General features: G+C 49.4%; 2 protein-coding genes across 2 annotated transcripts; both read left to right on the forward strand.

The window, feature by feature from the left end:
• Window positions 1-686: 686 nt before the first annotated feature.
• On the forward strand, window positions 687-15,831 carry LOC140076288 (microfibril-associated glycoprotein 4-like). Its single transcript, XM_072122849.1, has 6 exons — window positions 687-997; window positions 1,233-1,305; window positions 1,712-1,869; window positions 1,952-2,048; window positions 2,131-2,325; window positions 15,007-15,831. The coding sequence occupies exons 1-6, from the start codon at window positions 992-994 to the stop codon at window positions 15,270-15,272; spliced, it is 795 nt and encodes a 264-aa protein (XP_071978950.1). The 5' UTR covers window positions 687-991; the 3' UTR covers window positions 15,273-15,831.
• A 148-nt stretch (window positions 15,832-15,979) lies between these two features.
• LOC140076287 (microfibril-associated glycoprotein 4-like) lies at window positions 15,980-20,604 on the forward strand. The gene is made up of 6 exons (XM_072122848.1): window positions 15,980-16,186; window positions 17,834-17,900; window positions 18,150-18,310; window positions 18,376-18,472; window positions 19,271-19,453; window positions 20,328-20,604. The coding sequence occupies exons 1-6, from the start codon at window positions 16,133-16,135 to the stop codon at window positions 20,579-20,581; spliced, it is 816 nt and encodes a 271-aa protein (XP_071978949.1). The 5' UTR covers window positions 15,980-16,132; the 3' UTR covers window positions 20,582-20,604.
• The last annotated feature ends 102 nt before the right edge of the window (window positions 20,605-20,706 follow it).

The following is a 20,706-nucleotide window of genomic DNA, read 5'->3' on the forward strand; positions in this document are numbered from 1 at the left end:
CTTATCCGGTCCAGTCGCGATCCAGCGGCGGGTTCTCCGACGCTGATTCGGGTCTGCCGGGATTCACTAAGGTCCGTGCGCCGATATTCACCAGGTGTCGCTGCTGCGCCGAGGTCCGCCGAAGTTCACCTGCTTTTTTCTGGTGTATGTGAGTGCTTGATCTTGCGACACAAATGGCTTTTTAAATTCTGCGTTTTTTCCGAATCCTTCGGGTTGTCCGGTGGCCACGCCCCCCGATTACTGTCGCGCGAAAGTCGGCGCGATTGCGCCAAAAATCGATCACGGGCGCCACAATCCCGTGAACTACAGCGCAAAGAGGAAATATTTGGGAAAAACCCGACGGATTCGCGGCTGCGGACCCTTAGTAAATGTGCCCCTATGTGTTTGGAGCCTGGCTGGACCGTGGACTTGATATCTCAGTATGTTCTGCCCTTGCAGAGGAAGGTCCGTGCCTCACTCCACACAACTGAATAATAGGTGAGCTGGTATTTATCTATATTTACCTTACTCCGATGCTGCAATGCATGCTGGGATCTACAGAAGTCTAACAAGTCATGGAAAACCCTTTCGTTAATCTACTATGTCCACAACTTTCTCTGCCAGTTTAAGAATGAAGTTGGCAAGAAGCAGAGAAGGTCAGAAGGACATCAAGTCATTAAACATTCTGTTCATTGTTCTTTTAGTTCCACTGGTTTCTGGTTGAACTAACGTGACCGGGTGGTCCCCATGGCTCCTGAAGGTTGCTCTGACATTGGTTGGGGCGTCGGATCGTTTTAGAATATTGAACCTCTCTCCCTGTAAATACACAGATCACTAGTCCCTCCTGTGCTGTTCGACGATCATTTACCAGAAAGTCTATTTACACTCGGCCCTGACGTTCCGGGAGGTTGTTGAGCAATGTTGGGTTCACCAGGTATGAGGAAACGTATGACCTTGTCCTTTATAAAGCAGAGACCTGAGCTCCTTCTCCAGCCTGAAGACCTCCACAATCATGAAGGTAAGAGCATCACGGAGGAGGGGGACAGCTCAGGTCATCTCAGAACGTTCCACAGACCATTCATGATCCATACTTGGTCATAAGCGCCGGTCCACATACATTCCGCTTCTTTCTACTTATGTGATGTGCCAGTACTTGGAGTTTGATGATGATCATAGCGATGTAACTCCCCATTTAATCCAAGGAGGTTGTATCCTCAATATTAAAATATACATATTTCTCCTCCTCCAATCAGAAGCTGTTGATGAATTTTGTCCTTGTCCTTCTGATGCAGAGTGCCCATCCCGCGCCCCTGAATCAACATTATCGTGAGTAGATTTTGAGCCTTATTGAGGATAAACCCTCTGACTACATTGGTGATAACACGTTGAGTACATGACATTATCTCTATCTCCATGTTGGTCCCAAAAATCCTACATTTTTCGATTGATTGTTTTAAGCTTTGAGCAAAAGGGGTGGAGCTATGAAAACCTCTTCAATCTGCATAGACAGAGGTCACAGCCATCACGTGATGCAAAACTGGACCATAAATGATCATGGTGACTCTCCTGAAGCCCTCATCTTATGAAAAGGCCACATGAGGAACACCAAAGTATAGGGGAGTTTCTTTTTGAGGCAACATTAAGGAGAATCAATGGTTAAATTCTGCCCTCACCTCCAGATGAAAGTGAAATAAAGAAACCTCTGACCTCTTCTTGTCTCCTGTCCTTTTAGTAAATAGCTGCAAAAGTTCCTGTCAACCCCATGACTGCTCGGATTTGTCTGCCCAGGGTCTGACCACGGATGGTGTGTACCTGATATATCCTGGTGGTGGGAACTCCCCTGCAGTACCTGTGTACTGTGACATGACCAGTTCTGGAGGACCCTGGACGGTGAGGACCAAGAGACACTGGTGATCATGAGTGGAAAGGTTTTCATCCTCTCCTAACCCCTGTATTGTCATCTCCTTCTCAGGTGTTTCAGAAGAGGTTTGATGGCAGCGTGAGCTTCTACCGTGGCTGGAAGGAATACAAGAATGGGTTTGGGAATGCGAATGGAGAATATTGGTTGGGTAAGGATGTTTCTCATCATATTCATCCCACATGTGATATGAAACTGATGGCAGCTTAAAGTCTCCTACACTTCATCTCCAGGTCTAAAGAACATTCACCTCCTTTCTCAGATGAGGTCCTATCGCCTTCGGATTGACCTAGTGGATTTTGAGAATGAAGCTCGGCATGGAATATATGACACCTTCTCTCTGTCACCATTTTCCATTGATCCAGAGGAGGATGGGTACAAGCTGCATATTGACGGATTTCAAGAGGGAAATTCCCAAAAACCTATTGGTAAGTGACCTACATTGTTATGACGAAGGCACTTTGGATTATTTTGTTCTGCTTTGGCTACTCACAAAATAAAGGTTTCAGAACCTTCTCTCCTCTAGGTGTAGAGAAAGCCCCCTGTCTATGGTGATGGTAGAACCACCTCTCCTCTAGGTGTAGACGATCCCCCCTGTCTATGGTGATGGTAGAACCTCCTCTCCTCTAGGTGTAGAGGATGCTCCCTGTCTATGGTGATGGTAGAACCTCCTCTAGGTGTAGACGATCCCCCCTGTCTATGGTGATGGTAGAACCTCCTCTCCTCTAGGTGTAGAGGATGCCCCCTGTCTATGGTGATGGTAGAACCTCCTCTCCTCTAGGTGTACACGATCCCCCCTGTCTATGGTGATGGTAGAACCTCTTCTCCTCTAGGTGTAGAGGATGCCCCCTGTCTATGGTGATGGTAGAACCTCCTCTCCTCTAGGTGTAGAGGACGCCCCCTGTCTATGGTGATGGTAGAACCTCCTCTCCTCTAGGTGTAGAGGATGTCCCCTGTCTATAGTGATGGTAGAACCTCCTCTCCTCTAGGTGTAGAGGATGCCCCCTGTCTATGGTGATGGTAGAACCTCCTCTCCTCTAGGTGTAGACGATCCCCCCTGTCTATGGTGATGGTAGAACCTCCTCTCCTCTAGGTGTAGAGGATGCCCCCTGTCTATGGTGATGGTAGAACCTCCTCTCCTCTAGGTGCAGAGGACGCCCCCTGTCTATGGTGATGATAGAACCTCCTCTCCTCTAGGTGTAGAGGATGTCCCCTGTCTATAGTGATGGTAGAACCTCCTCTCCTCTAGGTGTAGAGGATGTCCCCTGTCTATGGTGATGGTAGAACCTCCTCTCCTCTAGGTGTAGACGATCCCCCCTGTCTATGGTGATGGTAGAACCTCCTCTCCTCTAGGTGTAGAGGATGTCCCCTGTCTATGGTGATGGTAGAATCTCCTCTCCTCTAGGTGTAGAGGATGTCCCCTGTCTATGGTGATGGTAGAACCTCCTCTCCTCTAGGTGTAGAGGATGCCTCCTGTCTATGGTGATGGTAGAACCTCCTCTCCTCTAGGTGTAGAGGATGCCCCTGTCTATGGTGATGGTAGAACCTCCTCTCCTCTAGGTGTAGAGGATGCCTCCTGTCTATGGTGATGGTAGAACCTCCTCTCCTCTAGGTGTAGAGGATGCCCCTGTCTATGGTGATGGTAGAACCTCCTCTCCTCTAGGTGTAGAGGATGCCCCTGTCTATGGTGATGGTAGAACCTCCTCTCCTCTAGGTGTAGAGGATGCCCCTGTCTATGGTGATGGCAGAACCTCCTCTCCTCTAGGTGTAGAGGATGCCCCCTGTCTATGGTGATGGTAGAATCCCCTCTCCTCTAGGTGTAGAGGATGCACCTGTCTATGGTGATGGTAGAACCTCCTCTCCTCTAGGTGTAGAGGATGCCCCCTGTCTATGGTGATGGTAGATCCTCCTCTCCTCTGGGTGTAGAGGATTCCCCTGTCTATGGTGATGGTAGACCCTCTTCTCCTCTAGGTGTAGAGGATGCACCTGTCTATGGTGATGGTAGAACCTCCTCTCCTCTAGGTGTAGAGTATGCCTCCTGTCTATGGTGATGGTAGAACCTCCTCTCCTCTAGGTGTAGAGGATGCCCCCTGTCTATGGAGATGGTAGAACCTCCTCTACTCTAGGTGTAGAGGATGCCCCTGTCTATGGTGATGGTAGAACCTCCTCTCCTCTAGGTGTAGAGGATGTTCCCTGTATATGGTGATAATAGAACCTCCTCTCCTCTAGGTGTAGAGGATGCCTCCGGTCTATGGTGATGGTAGAACCTCCTCTCCTCTAGGTGTAGAGGATGCCCCCTGTCTATGGTGATGGTAGAACCTCCTCTCCGATAGGTGTAGAGCATGCCCCCTGTCTATGGTGATGGTAGAACCTCCTCTCCTCTAGGTGTAGAGGATGTCCCCTGTCTATGGTGATGGTGGAACTGCCTCTCCTCCAGGTGTAGAGGATGTCCCCTGTCTATGGTGATGGTAGAACCTCCTCTCCTCTAGGTGTAGAGGATGCCCCCTGTCTATGGTGATGGTAGCACTACCTCTCCTCTAGGTGTAGAGGATCCCCCCTGTCTATGGTGATGGTAGAACCTCCTCTCCTCTAGGTGTAGAGGATGCCCCCTGTCTATGGTGATGGTAGCACTACCTCTCCTCTAGGTGTAGAGGTTCCCCCCTGTCTATGGTGATGGTAGAACCCCCACTTCTCTAGGTGTAGAGGATGTCCCCTGCCTATGGTGATGGTAGAACCTCCTCTCCTCTAGGTGTAGAGGATGTCCCCTGTCTATGGTGTTGGTAGAACCACCACTCCTCTAGGTGTAGAGGATGCCCCCTGTCTATGGTGATGGTAGAACCTCCTCTCCTCTAGGTGTAGAAGATGCACCCTGTCTATGGTGATGATAGAATCTCCTCTCTAGGTGTGGAGGATGCCCCCTGTCTATGGTGATGGTAGAACCTCCTCTCCTCTATGTGTAGAGGATACCCCCTGTCTATGGTGATGGTAGAACCCCCTCTCCTCTAGGTGTAGAGGATGCCCCCTGTCTATGGTGATGGTAGAACCTCCTCTCCACTAGGTGTAGAGGATGTCCCCTGTCGATGGTGATGGTGGAACCTCCTCTCCTCTAGGTGTAGAGATGCCTCCCGTCTATGGTGATGGTAGAACCTCCTCTCCTCTAGGTGTAGAGTATGCCTCCTGTCTATGGTGATGGTAGAACCTCCTCTCCTCTAGGTGTAGAGGATGCCCCCTGTCTATGGAGATGGTAGAACCTCCTCTACTCTAGGTGTAGAGGATGCCCCTGTCTATGGTGATGGTAGAACCTCCTCTCCTCTAGGTGTAGAGGATGTTCCCTGTATATGGTGATAATAGAACCTCCTCTCCTCTAGGTGTAGAGGATGCCTCCGGTCTATGGTGATGGTAGAACCTCCTCTCCTCTAGGTGTAGAGGATGCCCCCTGTCTATGGTGATGGTAGAACCTCCTCTCCTCTAGGTGTAGAGCATGCCCCCTGTCTATGGTGATGGTAGAACCTCCTCTCCTCTAGGTGTAGAGGATGTCCCCTGTCTATGGTGATGGTGGAACTGCCTCTCCTCCAGGTGTAGAGGATGTCCCCTGTCTATGGTGATGGTAGAACCTCCTCTCCTCTAGGTGTAGAGGATGCCCCCTGTCTATGGTGATGGTAGCACTACCTCTCCTCTAGGTGTAGAGGATCCCCCCTGTCTATGGTGATGGTAGAACCTCCTCTCCTCTAGGTGTAGAGGATGCCCCCTGTCTATGGTGATGGTGGAACCTCCTTTCCTCTAGGTGTAGAGGATGCCACCTGTCTATGGTGATGGTAGCACTACCTCTCCTCTAGGTGTAGAGGTTCCCCCCCTGTCTATGGTGATGGTAGAACCCCCACTTCTCTAGGTGTAGAGGATGTCCCCTGCCTATGGTGATGGTAGAACCTCCTCTCCTCTAGGTGTAGAGGATGTCCCCTGTCTATGGTGTTGGTAGAACCACCACTCCTCTAGGTGTAGAGGATGCCCCCTGTCTATGGTGATGGTAGAACCTCCTCTCCTCTAGGTGTAGAAGATGCCCCCTGTCTATGGTGATGATAGAATCTCCTCTCTAGGTGTGGAGGAGGCCCCCTGTCTATGGTGATGGTAGAACCTCCTCTCCTCTATGTGTAGAGGATACCCCCTGTCTATGGTGATGGTAGAACCCCCTCTCCTCTAGGTGTAGAGGATGCCCCCTGTCTATGGTGATGGTAGAACCTCCTCTCCACTAGGTGTAGAGGATGTCCCCTGTCGATGGTGATGGTGGAACCTCCTCTCCTCTAGGTGTAGAGATGCCTCCCGTCTATGGTGATGGTAGAACCTCCTCTCCTCTAGGTGTAGAGGATGCCCCCTGTCTATGGTGATGGTAGAACCTCCTATCCTCTAGTTATAGAGGATGCCTCCTGTCTATGGTGGTGGTAGAACTCCTCTCCTCTAGATGTAGAGGATGTCCCCTGTCTATGGTGATGGTAGAACCTCCTCTCCTCTAGGTGTAGAGGATGCCCCCTGTCTATGGTGATGGTAGATCCTCCTCTCCTCTAGGTGTAGAGGATGTCCCCTGTCTATAGTGATGGTAGAACCTCCTCTCCTCTAGGTGTAGAGGATGCCCCCTGTCTATGGTGATGGTAGATCCTCCTCTCCTCTAGGTGTAGAGGATGTCCCCTGTCTATGGTGATGGTAGAACCTCCTCTCCTCTAGGTGTAGAGGATGCCCCCTGTCTATGGTGATGGTAGATCCTCCTCTCCTCTAGGTGTAGAGGATGTCCCCTGTCTATGGTGATGGTAGAACCTCCTCTCCTCTAGGTGTAGAGGATGCCCCCTGTCTATGGTGATGGTAGATCCTCCTCTCCTCTAGGTGTAGAGGATGTCCCCTGTCTATAGTGATGGTAGAACCTCCTCTCCTCTAGGTGTAGAGGATGCCCCCTGTCTATGGTGATGGTAGAACTGCCTCTCCTCTAGGTGTAGAGGATGCCCCTGTCTGTGGTGATGGTAGAACCTCCTCTCCTCTAGGTGTAGAGGATGCCTCCTGTCTATGGTGATGGTAGAACCTCCTCTCCTCTAGGTGTAGAGGATGTCCCCTGTCTATGGTGATGGTAGAACCTCCTCTCCTCTAGGTGTAGAGGACGCCCCCTGTCTATGGTGATGGTAGAACCTTCTCTTCTCTAGGTGTAGAGGATGTCCACTGTCTATGGTGATGGTAGATCCACCTCTCCTCTAGGTCTAGAGGATCCCACCTGTCTATGGTGATGGTAGAACCTTCTCTTCTCTAGGTGTAGAGGACGCCCCCTGTCTATGGTGATGGTAGAACCTTCTCTTCTCTAGGTGTAGAGGATGTCCACTGTCTATGGTGATGGTAGATCCACCTCTCCTCTAGGTCTAGAGGATCCCACCTGTCTATGGTGATGGTAGAACCTTCTCTTCTCTAGGTGTAGAGGACGCCCCCTGTCTATGGTGATGGTAGAACCTTCTCTTCTCTAGGTGTAGAGGATGTCCACTGTCTATGGTGATGGTAGATCCACCTCTCCTCTAGGTCTAGAGGATCCCCCCTGTCTATGGTGATGGTAGAACCTTCTCTTCTCTAGGTGTAGAGGATGTCCCCTGTCTATGGTGATGGTAGATCCACCTCTCCTCTAGGTCTAGAGGATGCCCTCTGTCTATGGTGATGGTAGAACCTCCTCTCCTCTAGGTGTAGAAGATGCCCCCTATCTATGGTGATGGTAGAACCTCCTCTCCTCTAGGTGTAGAGGATGCCCCCTGTCTATGGTGTTGGTAGAACCTCCTCTCCTCTGGGTCTAGAGGATGCCCCCTGTCTATGGTGATGGTAGAACCTCCTCTTCTCTAGGTGTAGAGGATGCCTGCTGTCTATGGTGATGGTAGAACCGCCTCTCCTCTAGGTGTAGAGGATGCCCCCTGGCTATGGTGATGGTAGAACCTCCTCTCCTCTAGGTGTAGAGGATGCCCCCTGTCTATGGTGATGGTAGAATCCCCTCTCCTCTAGGTGTAGAGGATGCCCCCTGTCCATGGTGATGGTAGAACCGCCTCTCCTCTAGGTGTAGAGGTTGCCCCTGTCTATGGTGATGGTAGATCCTCCTCTCCTCTAGGTGTAGAGGAAGCCCCCTGTCTATGGTGATGGTAGAACCTCCTCTCCTCTAGGTGTAGAGGATGCCCCCTGTCTATGGTGATGGTAGAACCTCCTCTCCTCTAGGTGTAGAGGATGTCCCCTGTCTATGGTGATGGTAGAACCGCCTCTCCTCTAGGTGTAGAGGATGTCCCCTGTCTAGGGTGATGGTAGAACCTCCTCTCCTCTAGGTGTAGAGGATGCCCCCTGTCTATGGTGATGGTAGAATCTCCTCTCCTCTAGGTGTAGAGGATGCATCCTGTCTATGGTGATGGTAGAACCTCCTCTCCTCTAGGTGTAGAGGATGCCCCCTGTCTATGGTGATGGTAGAACCTCCTCTCCTCTAGTTGTAGAGGATGCCCCCTGTCTATGGTGATGGTAGAATCTCCTCTCCTCTAGGTGTAGAGGATGCCCCCTGTCTGTGGTGATGGTAGAACCTCCTCTTCTCTAGGTGTAGAGGATGTCCTCTGTCTATGGTGATCGTAGAACATCCTCTCCTCTAGGTGTAGAGGATGCCCCCTGTCTATGGTGATGGTAGAACCTTCTCTTCTCTAGGTGTAGAGGATGTCCACTGTCTATGGTGATGGTAGATCCACCTCTCCTCTAGGTCTAGAGGATCCCACCTGTCTATGGTGATGGTAGAACCTTCTCTTCTCTAGGTGTAGAGGACGCCCCCTGTCTATGGTGATGGTAGAACCTTCTCTTCTCTAGGTGTAGAGGATGTCCACTGTCTATGGTGATGGTAGATCCACCTCTCCTCTAGGTCTAGAGGATCCCCCCTGTCTATGGTGATGGTAGAACCTTCTCTTCTCTAGGTGTAGAGGATGTCCCCTGTCTATGGTGATGGTAGATCCACCTCTCCTCTAGGTCTAGAGGATGCCCTCTGTCTATGGTGATGGTAGAACCTCCTCTCCTCTAGGTGTAGAAGATGCCCCCTATCTATGGTGATGGTAGAACCTCCTCTCCTCTAGGTGTAGAGGATGCCCCCTGTCTATGGTGTTGGTAGAACCTCCTCTCCTCTGGGTCTAGAGGATGCCCCCTGTCTATGGTGATGGTAGAACCTCCTCTTCTCTAGGTGTAGAGGATGCCTCCTGTCTATGGTGATGGTAGAACCGCCTCTCCTCTAGGTGTAGAGGATGCCCCCATTCCATGGTGATGGTAGAACCGCCTCTCCTCTAGGTGTAGAGGTTGCCCCTGTCTATGGTGATGGTAGATCCTCCTCTCCTCTAGGTGTAGAGGATGCCCCCTGTCTATGGTGATGGTAGAACCTCCTCTCCTCTAGGTGTAGAGGATGCCCCCTGTCTATGGTGATGGTAGAACCTCCTCTCCTCTAGGTGTAGAGGATGTCCCCTGTCTATGGTGATGGTAGAACCGCCTCTCCTCTAGGTGTAGAGGATGTCCCCTGTCTAGGGTGATGGTAGAACCTCCTCTCCTCTAGGTGTAGAGGATGCCCCCTGTCTATGGTGATGGTAGAATCTCCTCTCCTCTAGGTGTAGAGGATGCATCCTGTCTATGGTGATGGTAGAACCTCCTCTCCTCTAGGTGTAGAGGATGCCCCCTGTCTATGGTGATGGTAGAACCTCCTCTCCTCTAGTTGTAGAGGATGCCCCCTGTCTATGGTGATGGTAGAATCTCCTCTCCTCTAGGTGTAGAGGATGCCCCCTGTCTGTGGTGATGGTAGAACCTCCTCTTCTCTAGGTGTAGAGGATGTCCTCTGTCTATGGTGATCGTAGAACATCCTCTCCTCTAGGTGTAGAGGATGCCCCCTGTCTATGGTGATGGTAGAACCTTCTCTTCTCTAGGTGTAGAGGATGTCCCCTGTCTATGGTGATGGTAGATCCACCTCTCCTCTAGGTATGGAGGATGCCCCCTGTCTATGGTGATGGTAGAACCTCCTCTCCTCTAGGTGTAGAGGATGCCCCCTGTCTATGGTGATGGTAGAACCTCCTCTCCTTTAGGTGTAGAGGATGCCCCCTGTCTATGGTGATGGTAGAACCTCCTCTCCTCTAGGTGTAGAGGATGCCCCCTGGCTATGGTGATGGTAGAACCTCCTCTCCCCTAGGTGTAGAGGATGTCCCTTGTCTATGGTTTTGGTAGAAACTCCTCTCCTCTAGGTGTAGAGGATGCCCCCTGTCTATGGTGATGGTAGAACCTCCTCTCCTCTAGGTGTAGAGGATGTCCCCTGTCTATGGTGATGGTAGAACCGCCTCTCCTCTAGGTGTAGAGGATGTCCCCTGTCTAGGGTGATGGTAGAACCTCCTCTCCTCTAGGTGTAGAGGATGCCACCTGTCTATGGTGATGGTAGAATCTCCTCTCCTCTAGGTGTAGAGGATGCATCCTGTCTATGGTGATGGTAGAACCTCCTCTCCTCTAGGTGTAGAGGATGCCCCCTGTCTATGGTGATGGTAGAACCTCCTCTCCTCTAGTTGTAGAGGATGCCCCCTGTCTATGGTGATGGTAGAATCTCCTCTCCTCTAGGTGTAGAGGATGCCCCCTGTCTGTGGTGATGGTAGAACCTCCTCTTCTCTAGGTGTAGAGGATGTCCTCTGTCTATGGTGATCGTAGAACATCCTCTCCTCTAGGTGTAGAGGATGCCCCCTGTCTATGGTGATGGTAGAACCTTCTCTTCTCTAGGTGTAGAGGATGTCCCCTGTCTATGGTGATGGTAGATCCACCTCTCCTCTAGGTATGGAGGATGCCCCCTGTCTATGGTGATGGTAGAACCTCCTCTCCTCTAGGTGTAGAGGATGCCCCCTGTCTATGGTGATGGTAGAACCTCCTCTCCTTTAGGTGTAGAGGATGCCCCCTGTCTATGGTGATGGTAGAACCTCCTCTCCTCTAGGTGTAGAGGATGCCCCCTGGCTATGGTGATGGTAGAACCTCCTCTCCCCTAGGTGTAGAGGATGTCCCTTGTCTATGGTTTTGGTAGAAACTCCTCTCCTCTAGGTGTAGAGGATGCCCCCTGTCTATGGTGATGGTAGAACCTCCTCTCCTCTAGGTGTAGAGGATGTCCCCTGTCTATGGTGATGGTAGAACCTCCTCTCCTCTAGGTGTAGATGATGTCCCCTGTCTATGGTGATGGTAGAACCTCCTCTCCTCTAGGTGTAGAGGATGCCTCTTGTCTATGGTTTGGGTAGAAACTCCTCTCCTCTAGGTTTAGAGGAGGCCCCCTGTCTATGGTGATGGTAGAACCTCCTCTCCTCTAGGTGTAGAGGATGCCCCCTGTCTATGGTGATGGTAGAACCTCCTCTCCTTTAGGTGTAGAGGATGCCCCCTGTCTATGGTGATGGTAGAACCTCCTCTCCTCTAGGTGTAGAGGATGCCCCCTGGCTATGGTGATGGTAGAACCTCCTCTCCCCTAGGTGTAGAGGATGTCCCTTGTCTATGGTTTTGGTAGAAACTCCTCTCCTCTAGGTGTAGAGGATGCCCCCTGTCTATGGTGATGGTAGAACCTCCTGCCCTCTAGGTGTAGAAGATGTCCCCTGTCTATGGTGATGGTGGAACCTCCTCTCCTTTAGGTGTAGAGATGCCTCCTGTCTATGGTGATGGTAGAACCTCCTCTCCTCTAGGTGTAGAGGATGCCCCCTGTCTATGGTGATGGTAGAACCTCCACCTCCTCTAGGTGTAGAGGATGCTCCCAGTCTATGGTGATGGTTGAACCTCCTCTCCTCTAGGTGTAGAGGATGCTCCCAGTCTATGGTGATAGTAGAACCTTCTCTCCTCTAGGTGTAGAGGTTCCCCCCTGTCTATGGTGATGGTAGAACCTCCTCTCCTCTAGATGTAGAGGATGCCCCTTGTCTATAGAATGGTAGGACCTCCTCTCCTCTATATGTAGAGGATGCCCCCTGCCTATAGAATGGTAGGACCTCCTCTCCTCTAGATGTAGAGGATGCCCCCTGTCTATAGAATGGTAGGACCTCCTCTCCTCTAGATGTAGAGGATGCCCCCTGTCTATGGTGATGGTAGAACCTCCTCTCCTCTAGGTGTAGAGGACGCCCCCTGTCTATGGTGATGGTAGAACCTTCTCTTCTCTAGGTGTAGAAGATGTCCACTGTCTATGGTGATGGTAGATCCACCTCTCCTCTAGGTCTAGAGGATCCCACCTGTCTATGGAGATGGTAGAACCTTCTCTTCTCTAGGTGTAGAGGATGTCCCCTGTCTATGGTGATGGTAGAACCTCCTCTCCTCTAGGTGTAGAGGACGCCCCCTGTCTATGGTGATGGTAGAACCTTCTCTTCTCTAGGTGTAGAGGACGCCCCCTGTCTATGGTGATGGTAGAACCTTCTCTTCTCTAGGTGTAGAGGATGTCGACTGTCTATGGTGATGGTAGATCCACCTCTCCTCTAGGTCTAGAGGATCCCCCCTGTCTATGGTGATGGTAGAACCTTCTCTTCTCTAGGTGTAGAGGATGTCCCCTGTCTATGGTGATGGTAGATCCACCTCTCCTCTAGGTCTAGAGGATGCCCCCTGTCTATGGTGATGGTAGAACCTCCTCTCCTCTAGGTGTAGAAGATGCCCCCTATCTATGGTGATGGTAGAACCTCCTCTCCTCTAGGTGTAGAGGATGCCCCCTGTCTATGGTGTTGGTAGAACCTCCTCTCCTCTGGGTCTAGAGGATCCCCCCTGTCTATGGTGATGGTAGAACCTCCTCTTCTCTAGGTGTAGAGGATGCCTCCTGTCTATGGTGATGGTAGAACCGCCTCTCCTCTAGGTGTAGAGGATGCCCCCTGTCCATGGTGATGGTAGAACCGCCTCTCCTCTAGGTGTAGAGGTTGCCCCTGTCTATGGTGATGGTAGATCCTCCTCTCCTCTAGGTGTAGAGGATGCCCCCTGTCTATGGTGATGGTAGAACCTCCTCTCCTCTAGGTGTAGAGGATGCCCCCTGTCTATGGTGATGGTAGAACCTCCTCTCCTCTAGGTGTAGAGGATGTCCCCTGTCTATGGTGATGGTAGAACCGCCTCTCCTCTAGGTGTAGAGGATGTCCCCTGTCTATGGTGATGGTAGAACCTCCTCTCCTCTAGGTGTAGAGGATGCCCCCTGTCTATGGTGATGGTAGAATCTCCTCTCCTCTAGGTGTAGAGGATGCATCCTGTCTATGGTGATGGTAGAACCTCCTCTCCTCTAGGTGTAGAGGATGCCCCCTGTCTATGGTGATGGTAGAACCTCCTCTCCTCTAGTTGTAGAGGATGTCCCCTGTCTATGGTGATGGTAGAATCTCCTCTCCTCTAGGTGTAGAGGATGCCCCCTGTCTGTGGTGATGGTAGAACCTCCTCTTCTCTAGGTGTAGAGGATGTCCTCTGTCTATGGTGATCGTAGAACATCCTCTACTCTAGGTGTAGAGGATGCCCCCTGTCTATGGTGATGGTAGAACCTTCTCTTCTCTAGGTGTAGAGGATGTCCCCTGTCTATGGTGATGGTAGATCCACCTCTCCTCTAGGTATAGAGGATGCCCCCTGTCTATGGTGATGGTAGAACCTCCTCTCCTCTAGGTGTAGAGGATGCCCCCTGTCTATGGTGATGGTAGAACCTCCTCTCCTTTAGGTGTAGAGGATGCCCCCTGTCTATGGTGATGGTAGAACCTCCTCTCCTCTAGGTGTAGAGCATGCCCCCTGGCTATGGTGATGGTAGAACCTCCTCTCCCCTAGGTGTAGAGGATGTCCCTTGTCTATGGTTTTGGTAGAAACTCCTCTCCTCTAGGTGTAGAGGATGCCCCCTGTCTATGGTGATGGTAGAACCTCCTCTCCTCTAGGTGTAGATGATGTCCCCTGTCTATGGTGATGGTAGAACCTCCTCTCCTCTAGGTGTAGAGGATGCCTCTTGTCTATGGTTTTGGTAGAAACTCCTCTCCTCTAGGTGTAGAGGATGTCACCTATCTATGGTGATGGTAGAACCTCCTCTCCTCTATGTTAGAGAATGCCCCCTGTCTATGGTGATGGTAGAAACTCCTCTCCTCTAGGTGTAGAGGATTTTCCCTGTCTATGGTGATGGTAGAAACTCCTCTCCTCTAGGTTTAGAGCAGGCCCCCTGTCTATGGTGATGGTAGAACCTCCTGTCCTCTAGGTGTAGAGGATGTCCCCTGTCTATGGTGATGGTGGAACCTCCTCTCCTTTAGGTGTAGAGATGCCTCCTGTCTATGGTGATGGTAGAACCTCCTCTCCTCTAGGTGTAGAGGATGCCCCCTGTCTATGGTGATGGTAGAACCTCCTCCTCCTCTAGGTGTAGAGGATGCCCCCTGTCTATGGTGATGGTAGAACCTCCTCTCCTCTAGGTGTAGAGGATGCTCCCAGTCTATGGTGATGGTTGAACCTCCTCTCCTCTAGGTGTAGAGGATGCTCCCAGTCTATGGTGATAGTTGAACCTCCTCTCCTCTAGGTGTAGAGGTTCCCCCCTGTCTATGGTGATGGCAGAACCTCCTCTCCTCTAGGTGTAGAGGATGCCCCCTGTCTATGATGATGGTAGAACCTCCTCTCCTCTAGATGTAGAGGATGCCCCCTGTCTATAGAATGGTAGGACCTCCTCTCCTCTAGATGTAGAGGATGCCCCCTGTCTATAGAATGGTAGGACCTCCTCTCCTCTAGATGTAGAGGATGCCCCCTGCCTATAGAATGGTAGGACCTCCTCTCCTCTAGATGTAGAGGATGCCCCCTGTCTATAGAATGGTAGGACCTCCTCTCCTCTAGATGTAGAGGATGCCCCCTGTCTATGGTGATGGTAGAACCTTCTCTAGTTGAAGCAGATACCCTTTGTCTATAGAATGGTAGAACTTCTTCTCCTCTATGTGTAGAGGATGTCCCCTATCTGGTGTCAGGAAACCTTAAAATTAGCAAAGGGATAAAGTCTACTCCAAAACTGTGAAATATAATGTGTACAGATACAAACCGAAGGTGAACACAAGGTTAAGGCTTCAGGAGTTAAAAGTTGACTATAGACCCTCTGCAAAGTAAACTCTTCTTCCTTTACTTGTCTATTACAGGAGATTCACTGAGTACTCAGAAGCAGATGCCCTTTTCCACTCACGACAAAGACAGAGACACAATTGCAGGTAACTGTGCGGAAATATTTCAAGGCGCTTCTTGGTACCATAACTGTCACAGCGCCAACCTAAATGGACTATACCTCAAGGGCACCACTAAAGAATATGCGAAAGGCCTGACATGGGCAGGATGGAAAGGACAATACTACTCCATGAAGGCATCTGAGATGAAGATCGCCGTAAAATCCAATAGTCAGTATTCATGAGGTTTTGGTGGAGAAAGACCACACTACAACCATGCGTGGTCATCAGGAGAGTCAACAACGACCTGTCAATGCAATTGAATATCTTTCTATGGCACCAGAACACTCTACATCATATACCAAGATTATACACGGCTTCCATGAAGGAACTTTGTCTCTACAATCCTCTTGTATCTGGGGCATCTTCATGAAATCTACTAGACTAGGCTTGTGGTGGACACATGTCATGTAGGAGTGTAAAACCGTGTAAAATAATGTAACATTTCAGTGGAATTTCCATTATCTTTGTGTAGGATCAGCAAATTCTTGGGGTGGGGGGTGGGGGGATCCTAAGTGGTAAAGGCCGGGACTTTCTTTGTAAAATAAAGACTTTTATTCTTGGAACCGTGAAAATATCAAAAGAGGAACCTTAAAAAACACAATAAGTGAAGCTCAATGCCTCCCATGATAAACCTAACCATTGTGCACTACTTATAAGGTGACAAGTTCTTGCAAATGTCTTCCTGGGTTCTTGTAAATAACATTTTATAGATGTCAATAATAAAGAGAAATAAGTCCTTGATATGTTTATCTCTTCAAATTTCCATCATTTTCTCACCATTGTAGGAGTGAGAGATATTTTCAGGTAGTCTCGGCAGACATTGGATAGAGGGGGCTACTCCACAGCTTCATCCCAAAGGTCTAACCCATGACTATCCTGAGAATAACCCTGAAGGACAGTAGCATTATGGAGATTTTTGCAGCACAATGAGCAGAGTCTTTCTGTAAGACCACAAGGGAACTGGTTTTCCCCAAACATACCATCCCTCATTGATGTTCCGGTAATTGTCGTCAAAGTCTATATATATTGTCACTGTCTGATAATGTTTCATCCAACTGGTTCCACGAGTCCTGAAGACAGACTTTCTATCATGAAGGTAAGAGATGTCTCTTGCTTAGATGCCATCACCATACTCAGTCCATGCCATGGTCACCTCTTGCCTCTAGTTGTCTCATGTTCTTTTAGTAGGTCCTAGATTTGTTATGGATCTTGAGAACATCCCAATCACATATCCCTTCCCTTCCTTAGTTGAACTTGATGGACCAGTGTCTTTTTTCAACCATATAAACTATGATACTTAACATATGATGTCCAGAAAGACAAAGTTTGAGTCAGCATCCACATTTGCCCAATCTGGGCCTGCCTACATTGTGGTGGGTGCCCGGAGCAGAAAGATCCCAGTTGCATGTGCCCAGGAAGATAAGCACTCCGTAGTAATCCAGCGAATCAAGTGTTCTCTTTATGCATCAGAAATAAATGACACGTTTCGACACTCAGTCTTTGTTGTTGCATGTATTTCTGATGAATGAGGAGAACACTTGATTTTCTGGATTACAACAAAGTGCTGCTGCTGCTTTCTCAATTGTATCCAACTAGATATGAAGCAATCGTTCCAGAGCTGCTGCTTCTTCCATTTTCTGGCTTTATGAAGAATGGTACATCGTCTTGGAGAAGAACTGACCTTGAGGTCACAGTGATTGTCCTAAATTATTTGCGTAATGATCCAATTTCTGTCAACTTCTCTATTTATCTTGTAGCTTCTTCCACCTCCTTCCACCGTAATTGTCTTCTCCAGTAAGATGACCTCTCATGATGCTGTATGTCCAAAATAAAGCTATGTTAGATATGCATCAACCAAACCTGCTGATCTCAATTGGTTCGGTCAATCATCTAAGTCCTCCTGACTTGTACCTGACAGTGGAAGTTAGAGGGAGACCTCCCTTGTCGAGGTGTTGGACAGTGCCATTTTTCGTCCCTCCTTCCATGCACCATTGAATCATTGAATGTGAATGTCTATGAATGACTGGGCCAAGATCTAGAATATATAAATATATGAAATGTGTGCTTAATATTGTAATTGCTTAGTGTATCTAGAAGGTCCCACCAGAAACAGCCAAGAGTTCTCGTTTTTTCCCTCCCCTCATACAGTTGTATGGAGATACTAGGAACCATCTCCACTGAGGGAGACACCTTCATCGTAATATCAGGGGGTGTTCCCGATGATGACTAATATTTCTTACCTATTCGATACATGTTACATTTTAACAGGTAGCCCCTCCCTTTAATTTCAGGTTATAGGGTCTGAAGGTTAGTCTTCTGAAAATAGTGTTCACCAACATTAAAAGTGCCCCTATCTACTGTATATGGGCACAAACTCCAACAGTTTGGACCTAGGACCAGGGTTTTTTGCTACAGTCTCGACTATGGAGACCATAGTAAATCTGGTGGGTTGGGCGTTCGCTTTGAGGCTCTCCCCCAAGTGATGTGCCAGTCGAAGGAGCCAACAACTGTCGGTAGGGGGCATTCATGTGCCCTCCCACCAGAAAACTGATGGAAAATGTGTAATGAATGTCCCCAATGAATTTTTTTTGGTGTTCTTCTCTTTTACTGTGCCATCAATGAGTTACCACAAATACCACAACACGAATAACTCTGACTTGTTGTGACTTGTTGACCCCAGATGATCAGATGATGATGATGATGGTTATAGTCTTCTTCCTCATCCAGCTTTCCTGTCTCTTAGATACTCATCTTTTTCGTGTTGTGTTGTATTCAGCAAGTAACTGGAAGCTGGAAGCAAAGCCCTCCGGGTAAGAGGCGTAAGATGTGGGGGGTCCCTAGTGCACCTCACAAGAACATGCTCACTGTATACATGGACACATATGTGCACACAGTATAGTCCCACCACTTATATTCATGGATTGATGTGGACAGGAACGATGTGAATCTACAGTAATCAGCTGTAAATAAATTTGTGCCCCCTCACTCATCCTCATATAAGCACATGTGGTGCCCTCTACCGCTCCCTCAGCTTTCCCTCCTTCCTTGTTCATCCGCAGCTCCACAGCACAAGTCGGAGGTGGACTGGTTCCCAGTAGACTGCCAGGATATATGGGACATAAGACGACCCCCGAGTGGTGTGTATATCATATATCCACAAGGAGCACAGCGCCCCCTACCAGTGTACTGTGACATGACGAGTGGCGGGATGGTCTGGACGGTGAGTTCGGTGGTGGGATAATGGGCGGTTGATCTCCATGATGTACTAACTGTAACCTGTGACAGGTGTTTCAGAGGCGTCTGGATGGCTCTGTGCGTTTCGACCAGCCCTGGCAGGATTACGTGAATGGCTTCGGGAACGCGGATGGAGAGTACTGGCTCGGTAAATAAAGATTTTTACCAACTTCCAGATATGGACGGGTGTGAAAGGGTCGTGTCAGTGGGGATGAGGAGGAGATCAACAATGACTTCTTCACTGCAAATTTTTATTTTTTACATTTTTTGGGTCCAAAATATAGCTTTACCAAGCAAGAACCATACAAACACAACTTGGAGTCGTTTCAGACTATCCTCCAGGATGGTTTCACATTTCTGCCCCCACATTATGAATGGTCTAAGCTGACCACAGATCGTAAATCAGTGTAGACTCCGGCATAGATGTTACGTTAGGTCTCCTCACCTGATGGGGCACATTTGTCACAACATTGGGGCAGATTTACTTACCCGGTCCATTTGCGTTCTCTGCGGTGGATTCGGGTCCGGGCCGGGATTCACTAAGGTAGTTCCTCCGCCGTCCACCAGGTGTCGCTGCTGCTCTGAAGTTCCTCGGATCGCACTGGAGTTCACCAAGCCGGGCCGGGTGAAGGTAAGCGCGTGTCCAGCGACACTTTTTTTTAAAAAATGCGGCGGTTTCTCCGAATCCGTCGGGTTTTTGTTTGGCCACGCCTCCCGATTTCCCTCGCATGCACGCAGACGCTGATGCACCACAATCCGATCACGTGCACCAAAAAAACGGGGCAATTCATGAAAAATCCGCGCAAAACGGAAAAATTTGGGTAACCCGCCGTAAAAATCCGATTAGGGCCCTTAGTAAATTATCCCCATTGTGAAGCCATAGAATGAATATTGGGGACAGAATTGTTGTCAGGATTTAATTGAGTATTTTTCCTCTGGACACCAGGTCTGCAGAACATTTACCGCCTGACGGTGTGCGGGGAGTACGAGCTCAGGGTGGAACTAGAAGATTTGGAGGGAACCAGGGTTTCAGCCCAATACATGAACTTCAGCCTCTCCCGCCACGCCCTGAATCCTGACAGCGACGGCTACTGGCTGCACGTCGGGGCATTTATTGGTGGTGGGGCAGGTAAAGTTGTACTACATTAATCAAGAATCATTTTTGGATGGTGTTGAAGTGTTTCAAGATGGTTCCTCTAAATACTTGATGCATCTCTTAAGCTCTGGTTCTCCCCACTGGTCTTTGATGATTTACTTGCAGCAGTGACAGGTCTGCAGCATAACCGCTGAGTAGGCAGTCACATGTGTATCGGGCCTATCACCGCTGCAGGAAAGACAAGCAGAGACCACCCAACTGTTGTATTTCTCATAATAAGCTCTTAAAGGAAACCTATCACCAGGGATCTACCTATTAAGGTACATCTGGTGGTAGGTGCATCTGATGTATGTAAGGATAGCCCTTTTTAGGGTTAATCCTTTAGTCCCCTGTATAATTTTTCATCTTTAATTGTGTTAATATGTAAATTTACCAAAGAGCCTACTGGAGCGTGAAGTAGCCAGAGGTGAGGCCCCTGTAGCCTCCTTGATCCTCCTCGTAGCTGCGCGCACTCGTCCGCAAAGCCAGAGTTCTGCGCATGCACAGAACGCAGGCCAGCGGCTGCTCGGTCATGGCTCCCAAGCCAGAGCTACTGTACATGCGCAGAACTCTGGCTTCGTGGATGAGTGTGTGCGCAGGTCCTCGTAGCTGCTCACTGAAGATGCCTGCGTAGGAGGATCAAACAGGCCACTGGGGCCTCAGCCCTGGCTACTCCACGCCCCAGTAGCCTCTTTGATAAATTTACATATTAACACAATTAATGATTAAAAAAATATACAGGGGACTAAAGATTAGCCCTAAAAAGAGTTATCTCCTTACATACATTAAATGCATCTACCATCGGTGGTGGTAAGTTTCCTATAAGTATGTTATTCAGGACATCTTTCGATCTCTTCTGCCCATGCAGGTGACGCCCTGAGCCCCCACTCAGGAAACATGTTCTCCACCTATGACAAGGATCAGGATGGACACCCCCAGAACTGTGCCGAGTACTGGGGAGGAGGGTTCTGGTACCACCCCTGGGGCTGTGGTGAGGCCGGCCTTAATGCTCGCTATAACACAACCAACCCCCTGCAGCCTGCATTTTCCTGGACCACTTGGGTGGATTTCCCTCAGACGCTCAGTAGGAGTGAGATGAAGATGAGGAAGATCCTGCCATGAATGGACTATATGGTCTTGTCATACGCTGGATATATATTATATATATATATATATATATATATATATATATATATACAGTCCTCCTGCTACAGGAATAGATGCTCAATAAATCACATTTGCTTGGA

Source organism: Engystomops pustulosus, chromosome 8 (genome assembly GCF_040894005.1).
Source record: "Engystomops pustulosus chromosome 8, aEngPut4.maternal, whole genome shotgun sequence".
In the NCBI taxonomy this organism is placed as follows: Eukaryota; Metazoa; Chordata; class Amphibia; order Anura; family Leptodactylidae; genus Engystomops; species Engystomops pustulosus.

Coding starts and splice junctions, on each gene's coding strand:
- LOC140076288 (XM_072122849.1), top strand. Junction 2,049..2,130: donor GAATGGAGAATATTGGTTGG/GTAAGGATGTTT, acceptor CTTCATCTCCAG/GTCTAAAGAACATTCACCTC. Junction 2,326..15,006: donor AAATTCCCAAAAACCTATTG/GTAAGTGACCTA, acceptor TGTCTATTACAG/GAGATTCACTGAGTACTCAG.
- LOC140076287 (XM_072122848.1), top strand. CDS start 16,133: ATGTTTCATCCAACTGGTTCCACGAGTCCTGAAGACAGACTTTCTATC. Junction 17,901..18,149: donor CTGGAAGCAAAGCCCTCCGG/GTAAGAGGCGTA, acceptor GTTCATCCGCAG/CTCCACAGCACAAGTCGGAG. Junction 18,311..18,375: donor GTGGCGGGATGGTCTGGACG/GTGAGTTCGGTG, acceptor AACCTGTGACAG/GTGTTTCAGAGGCGTCTGGA.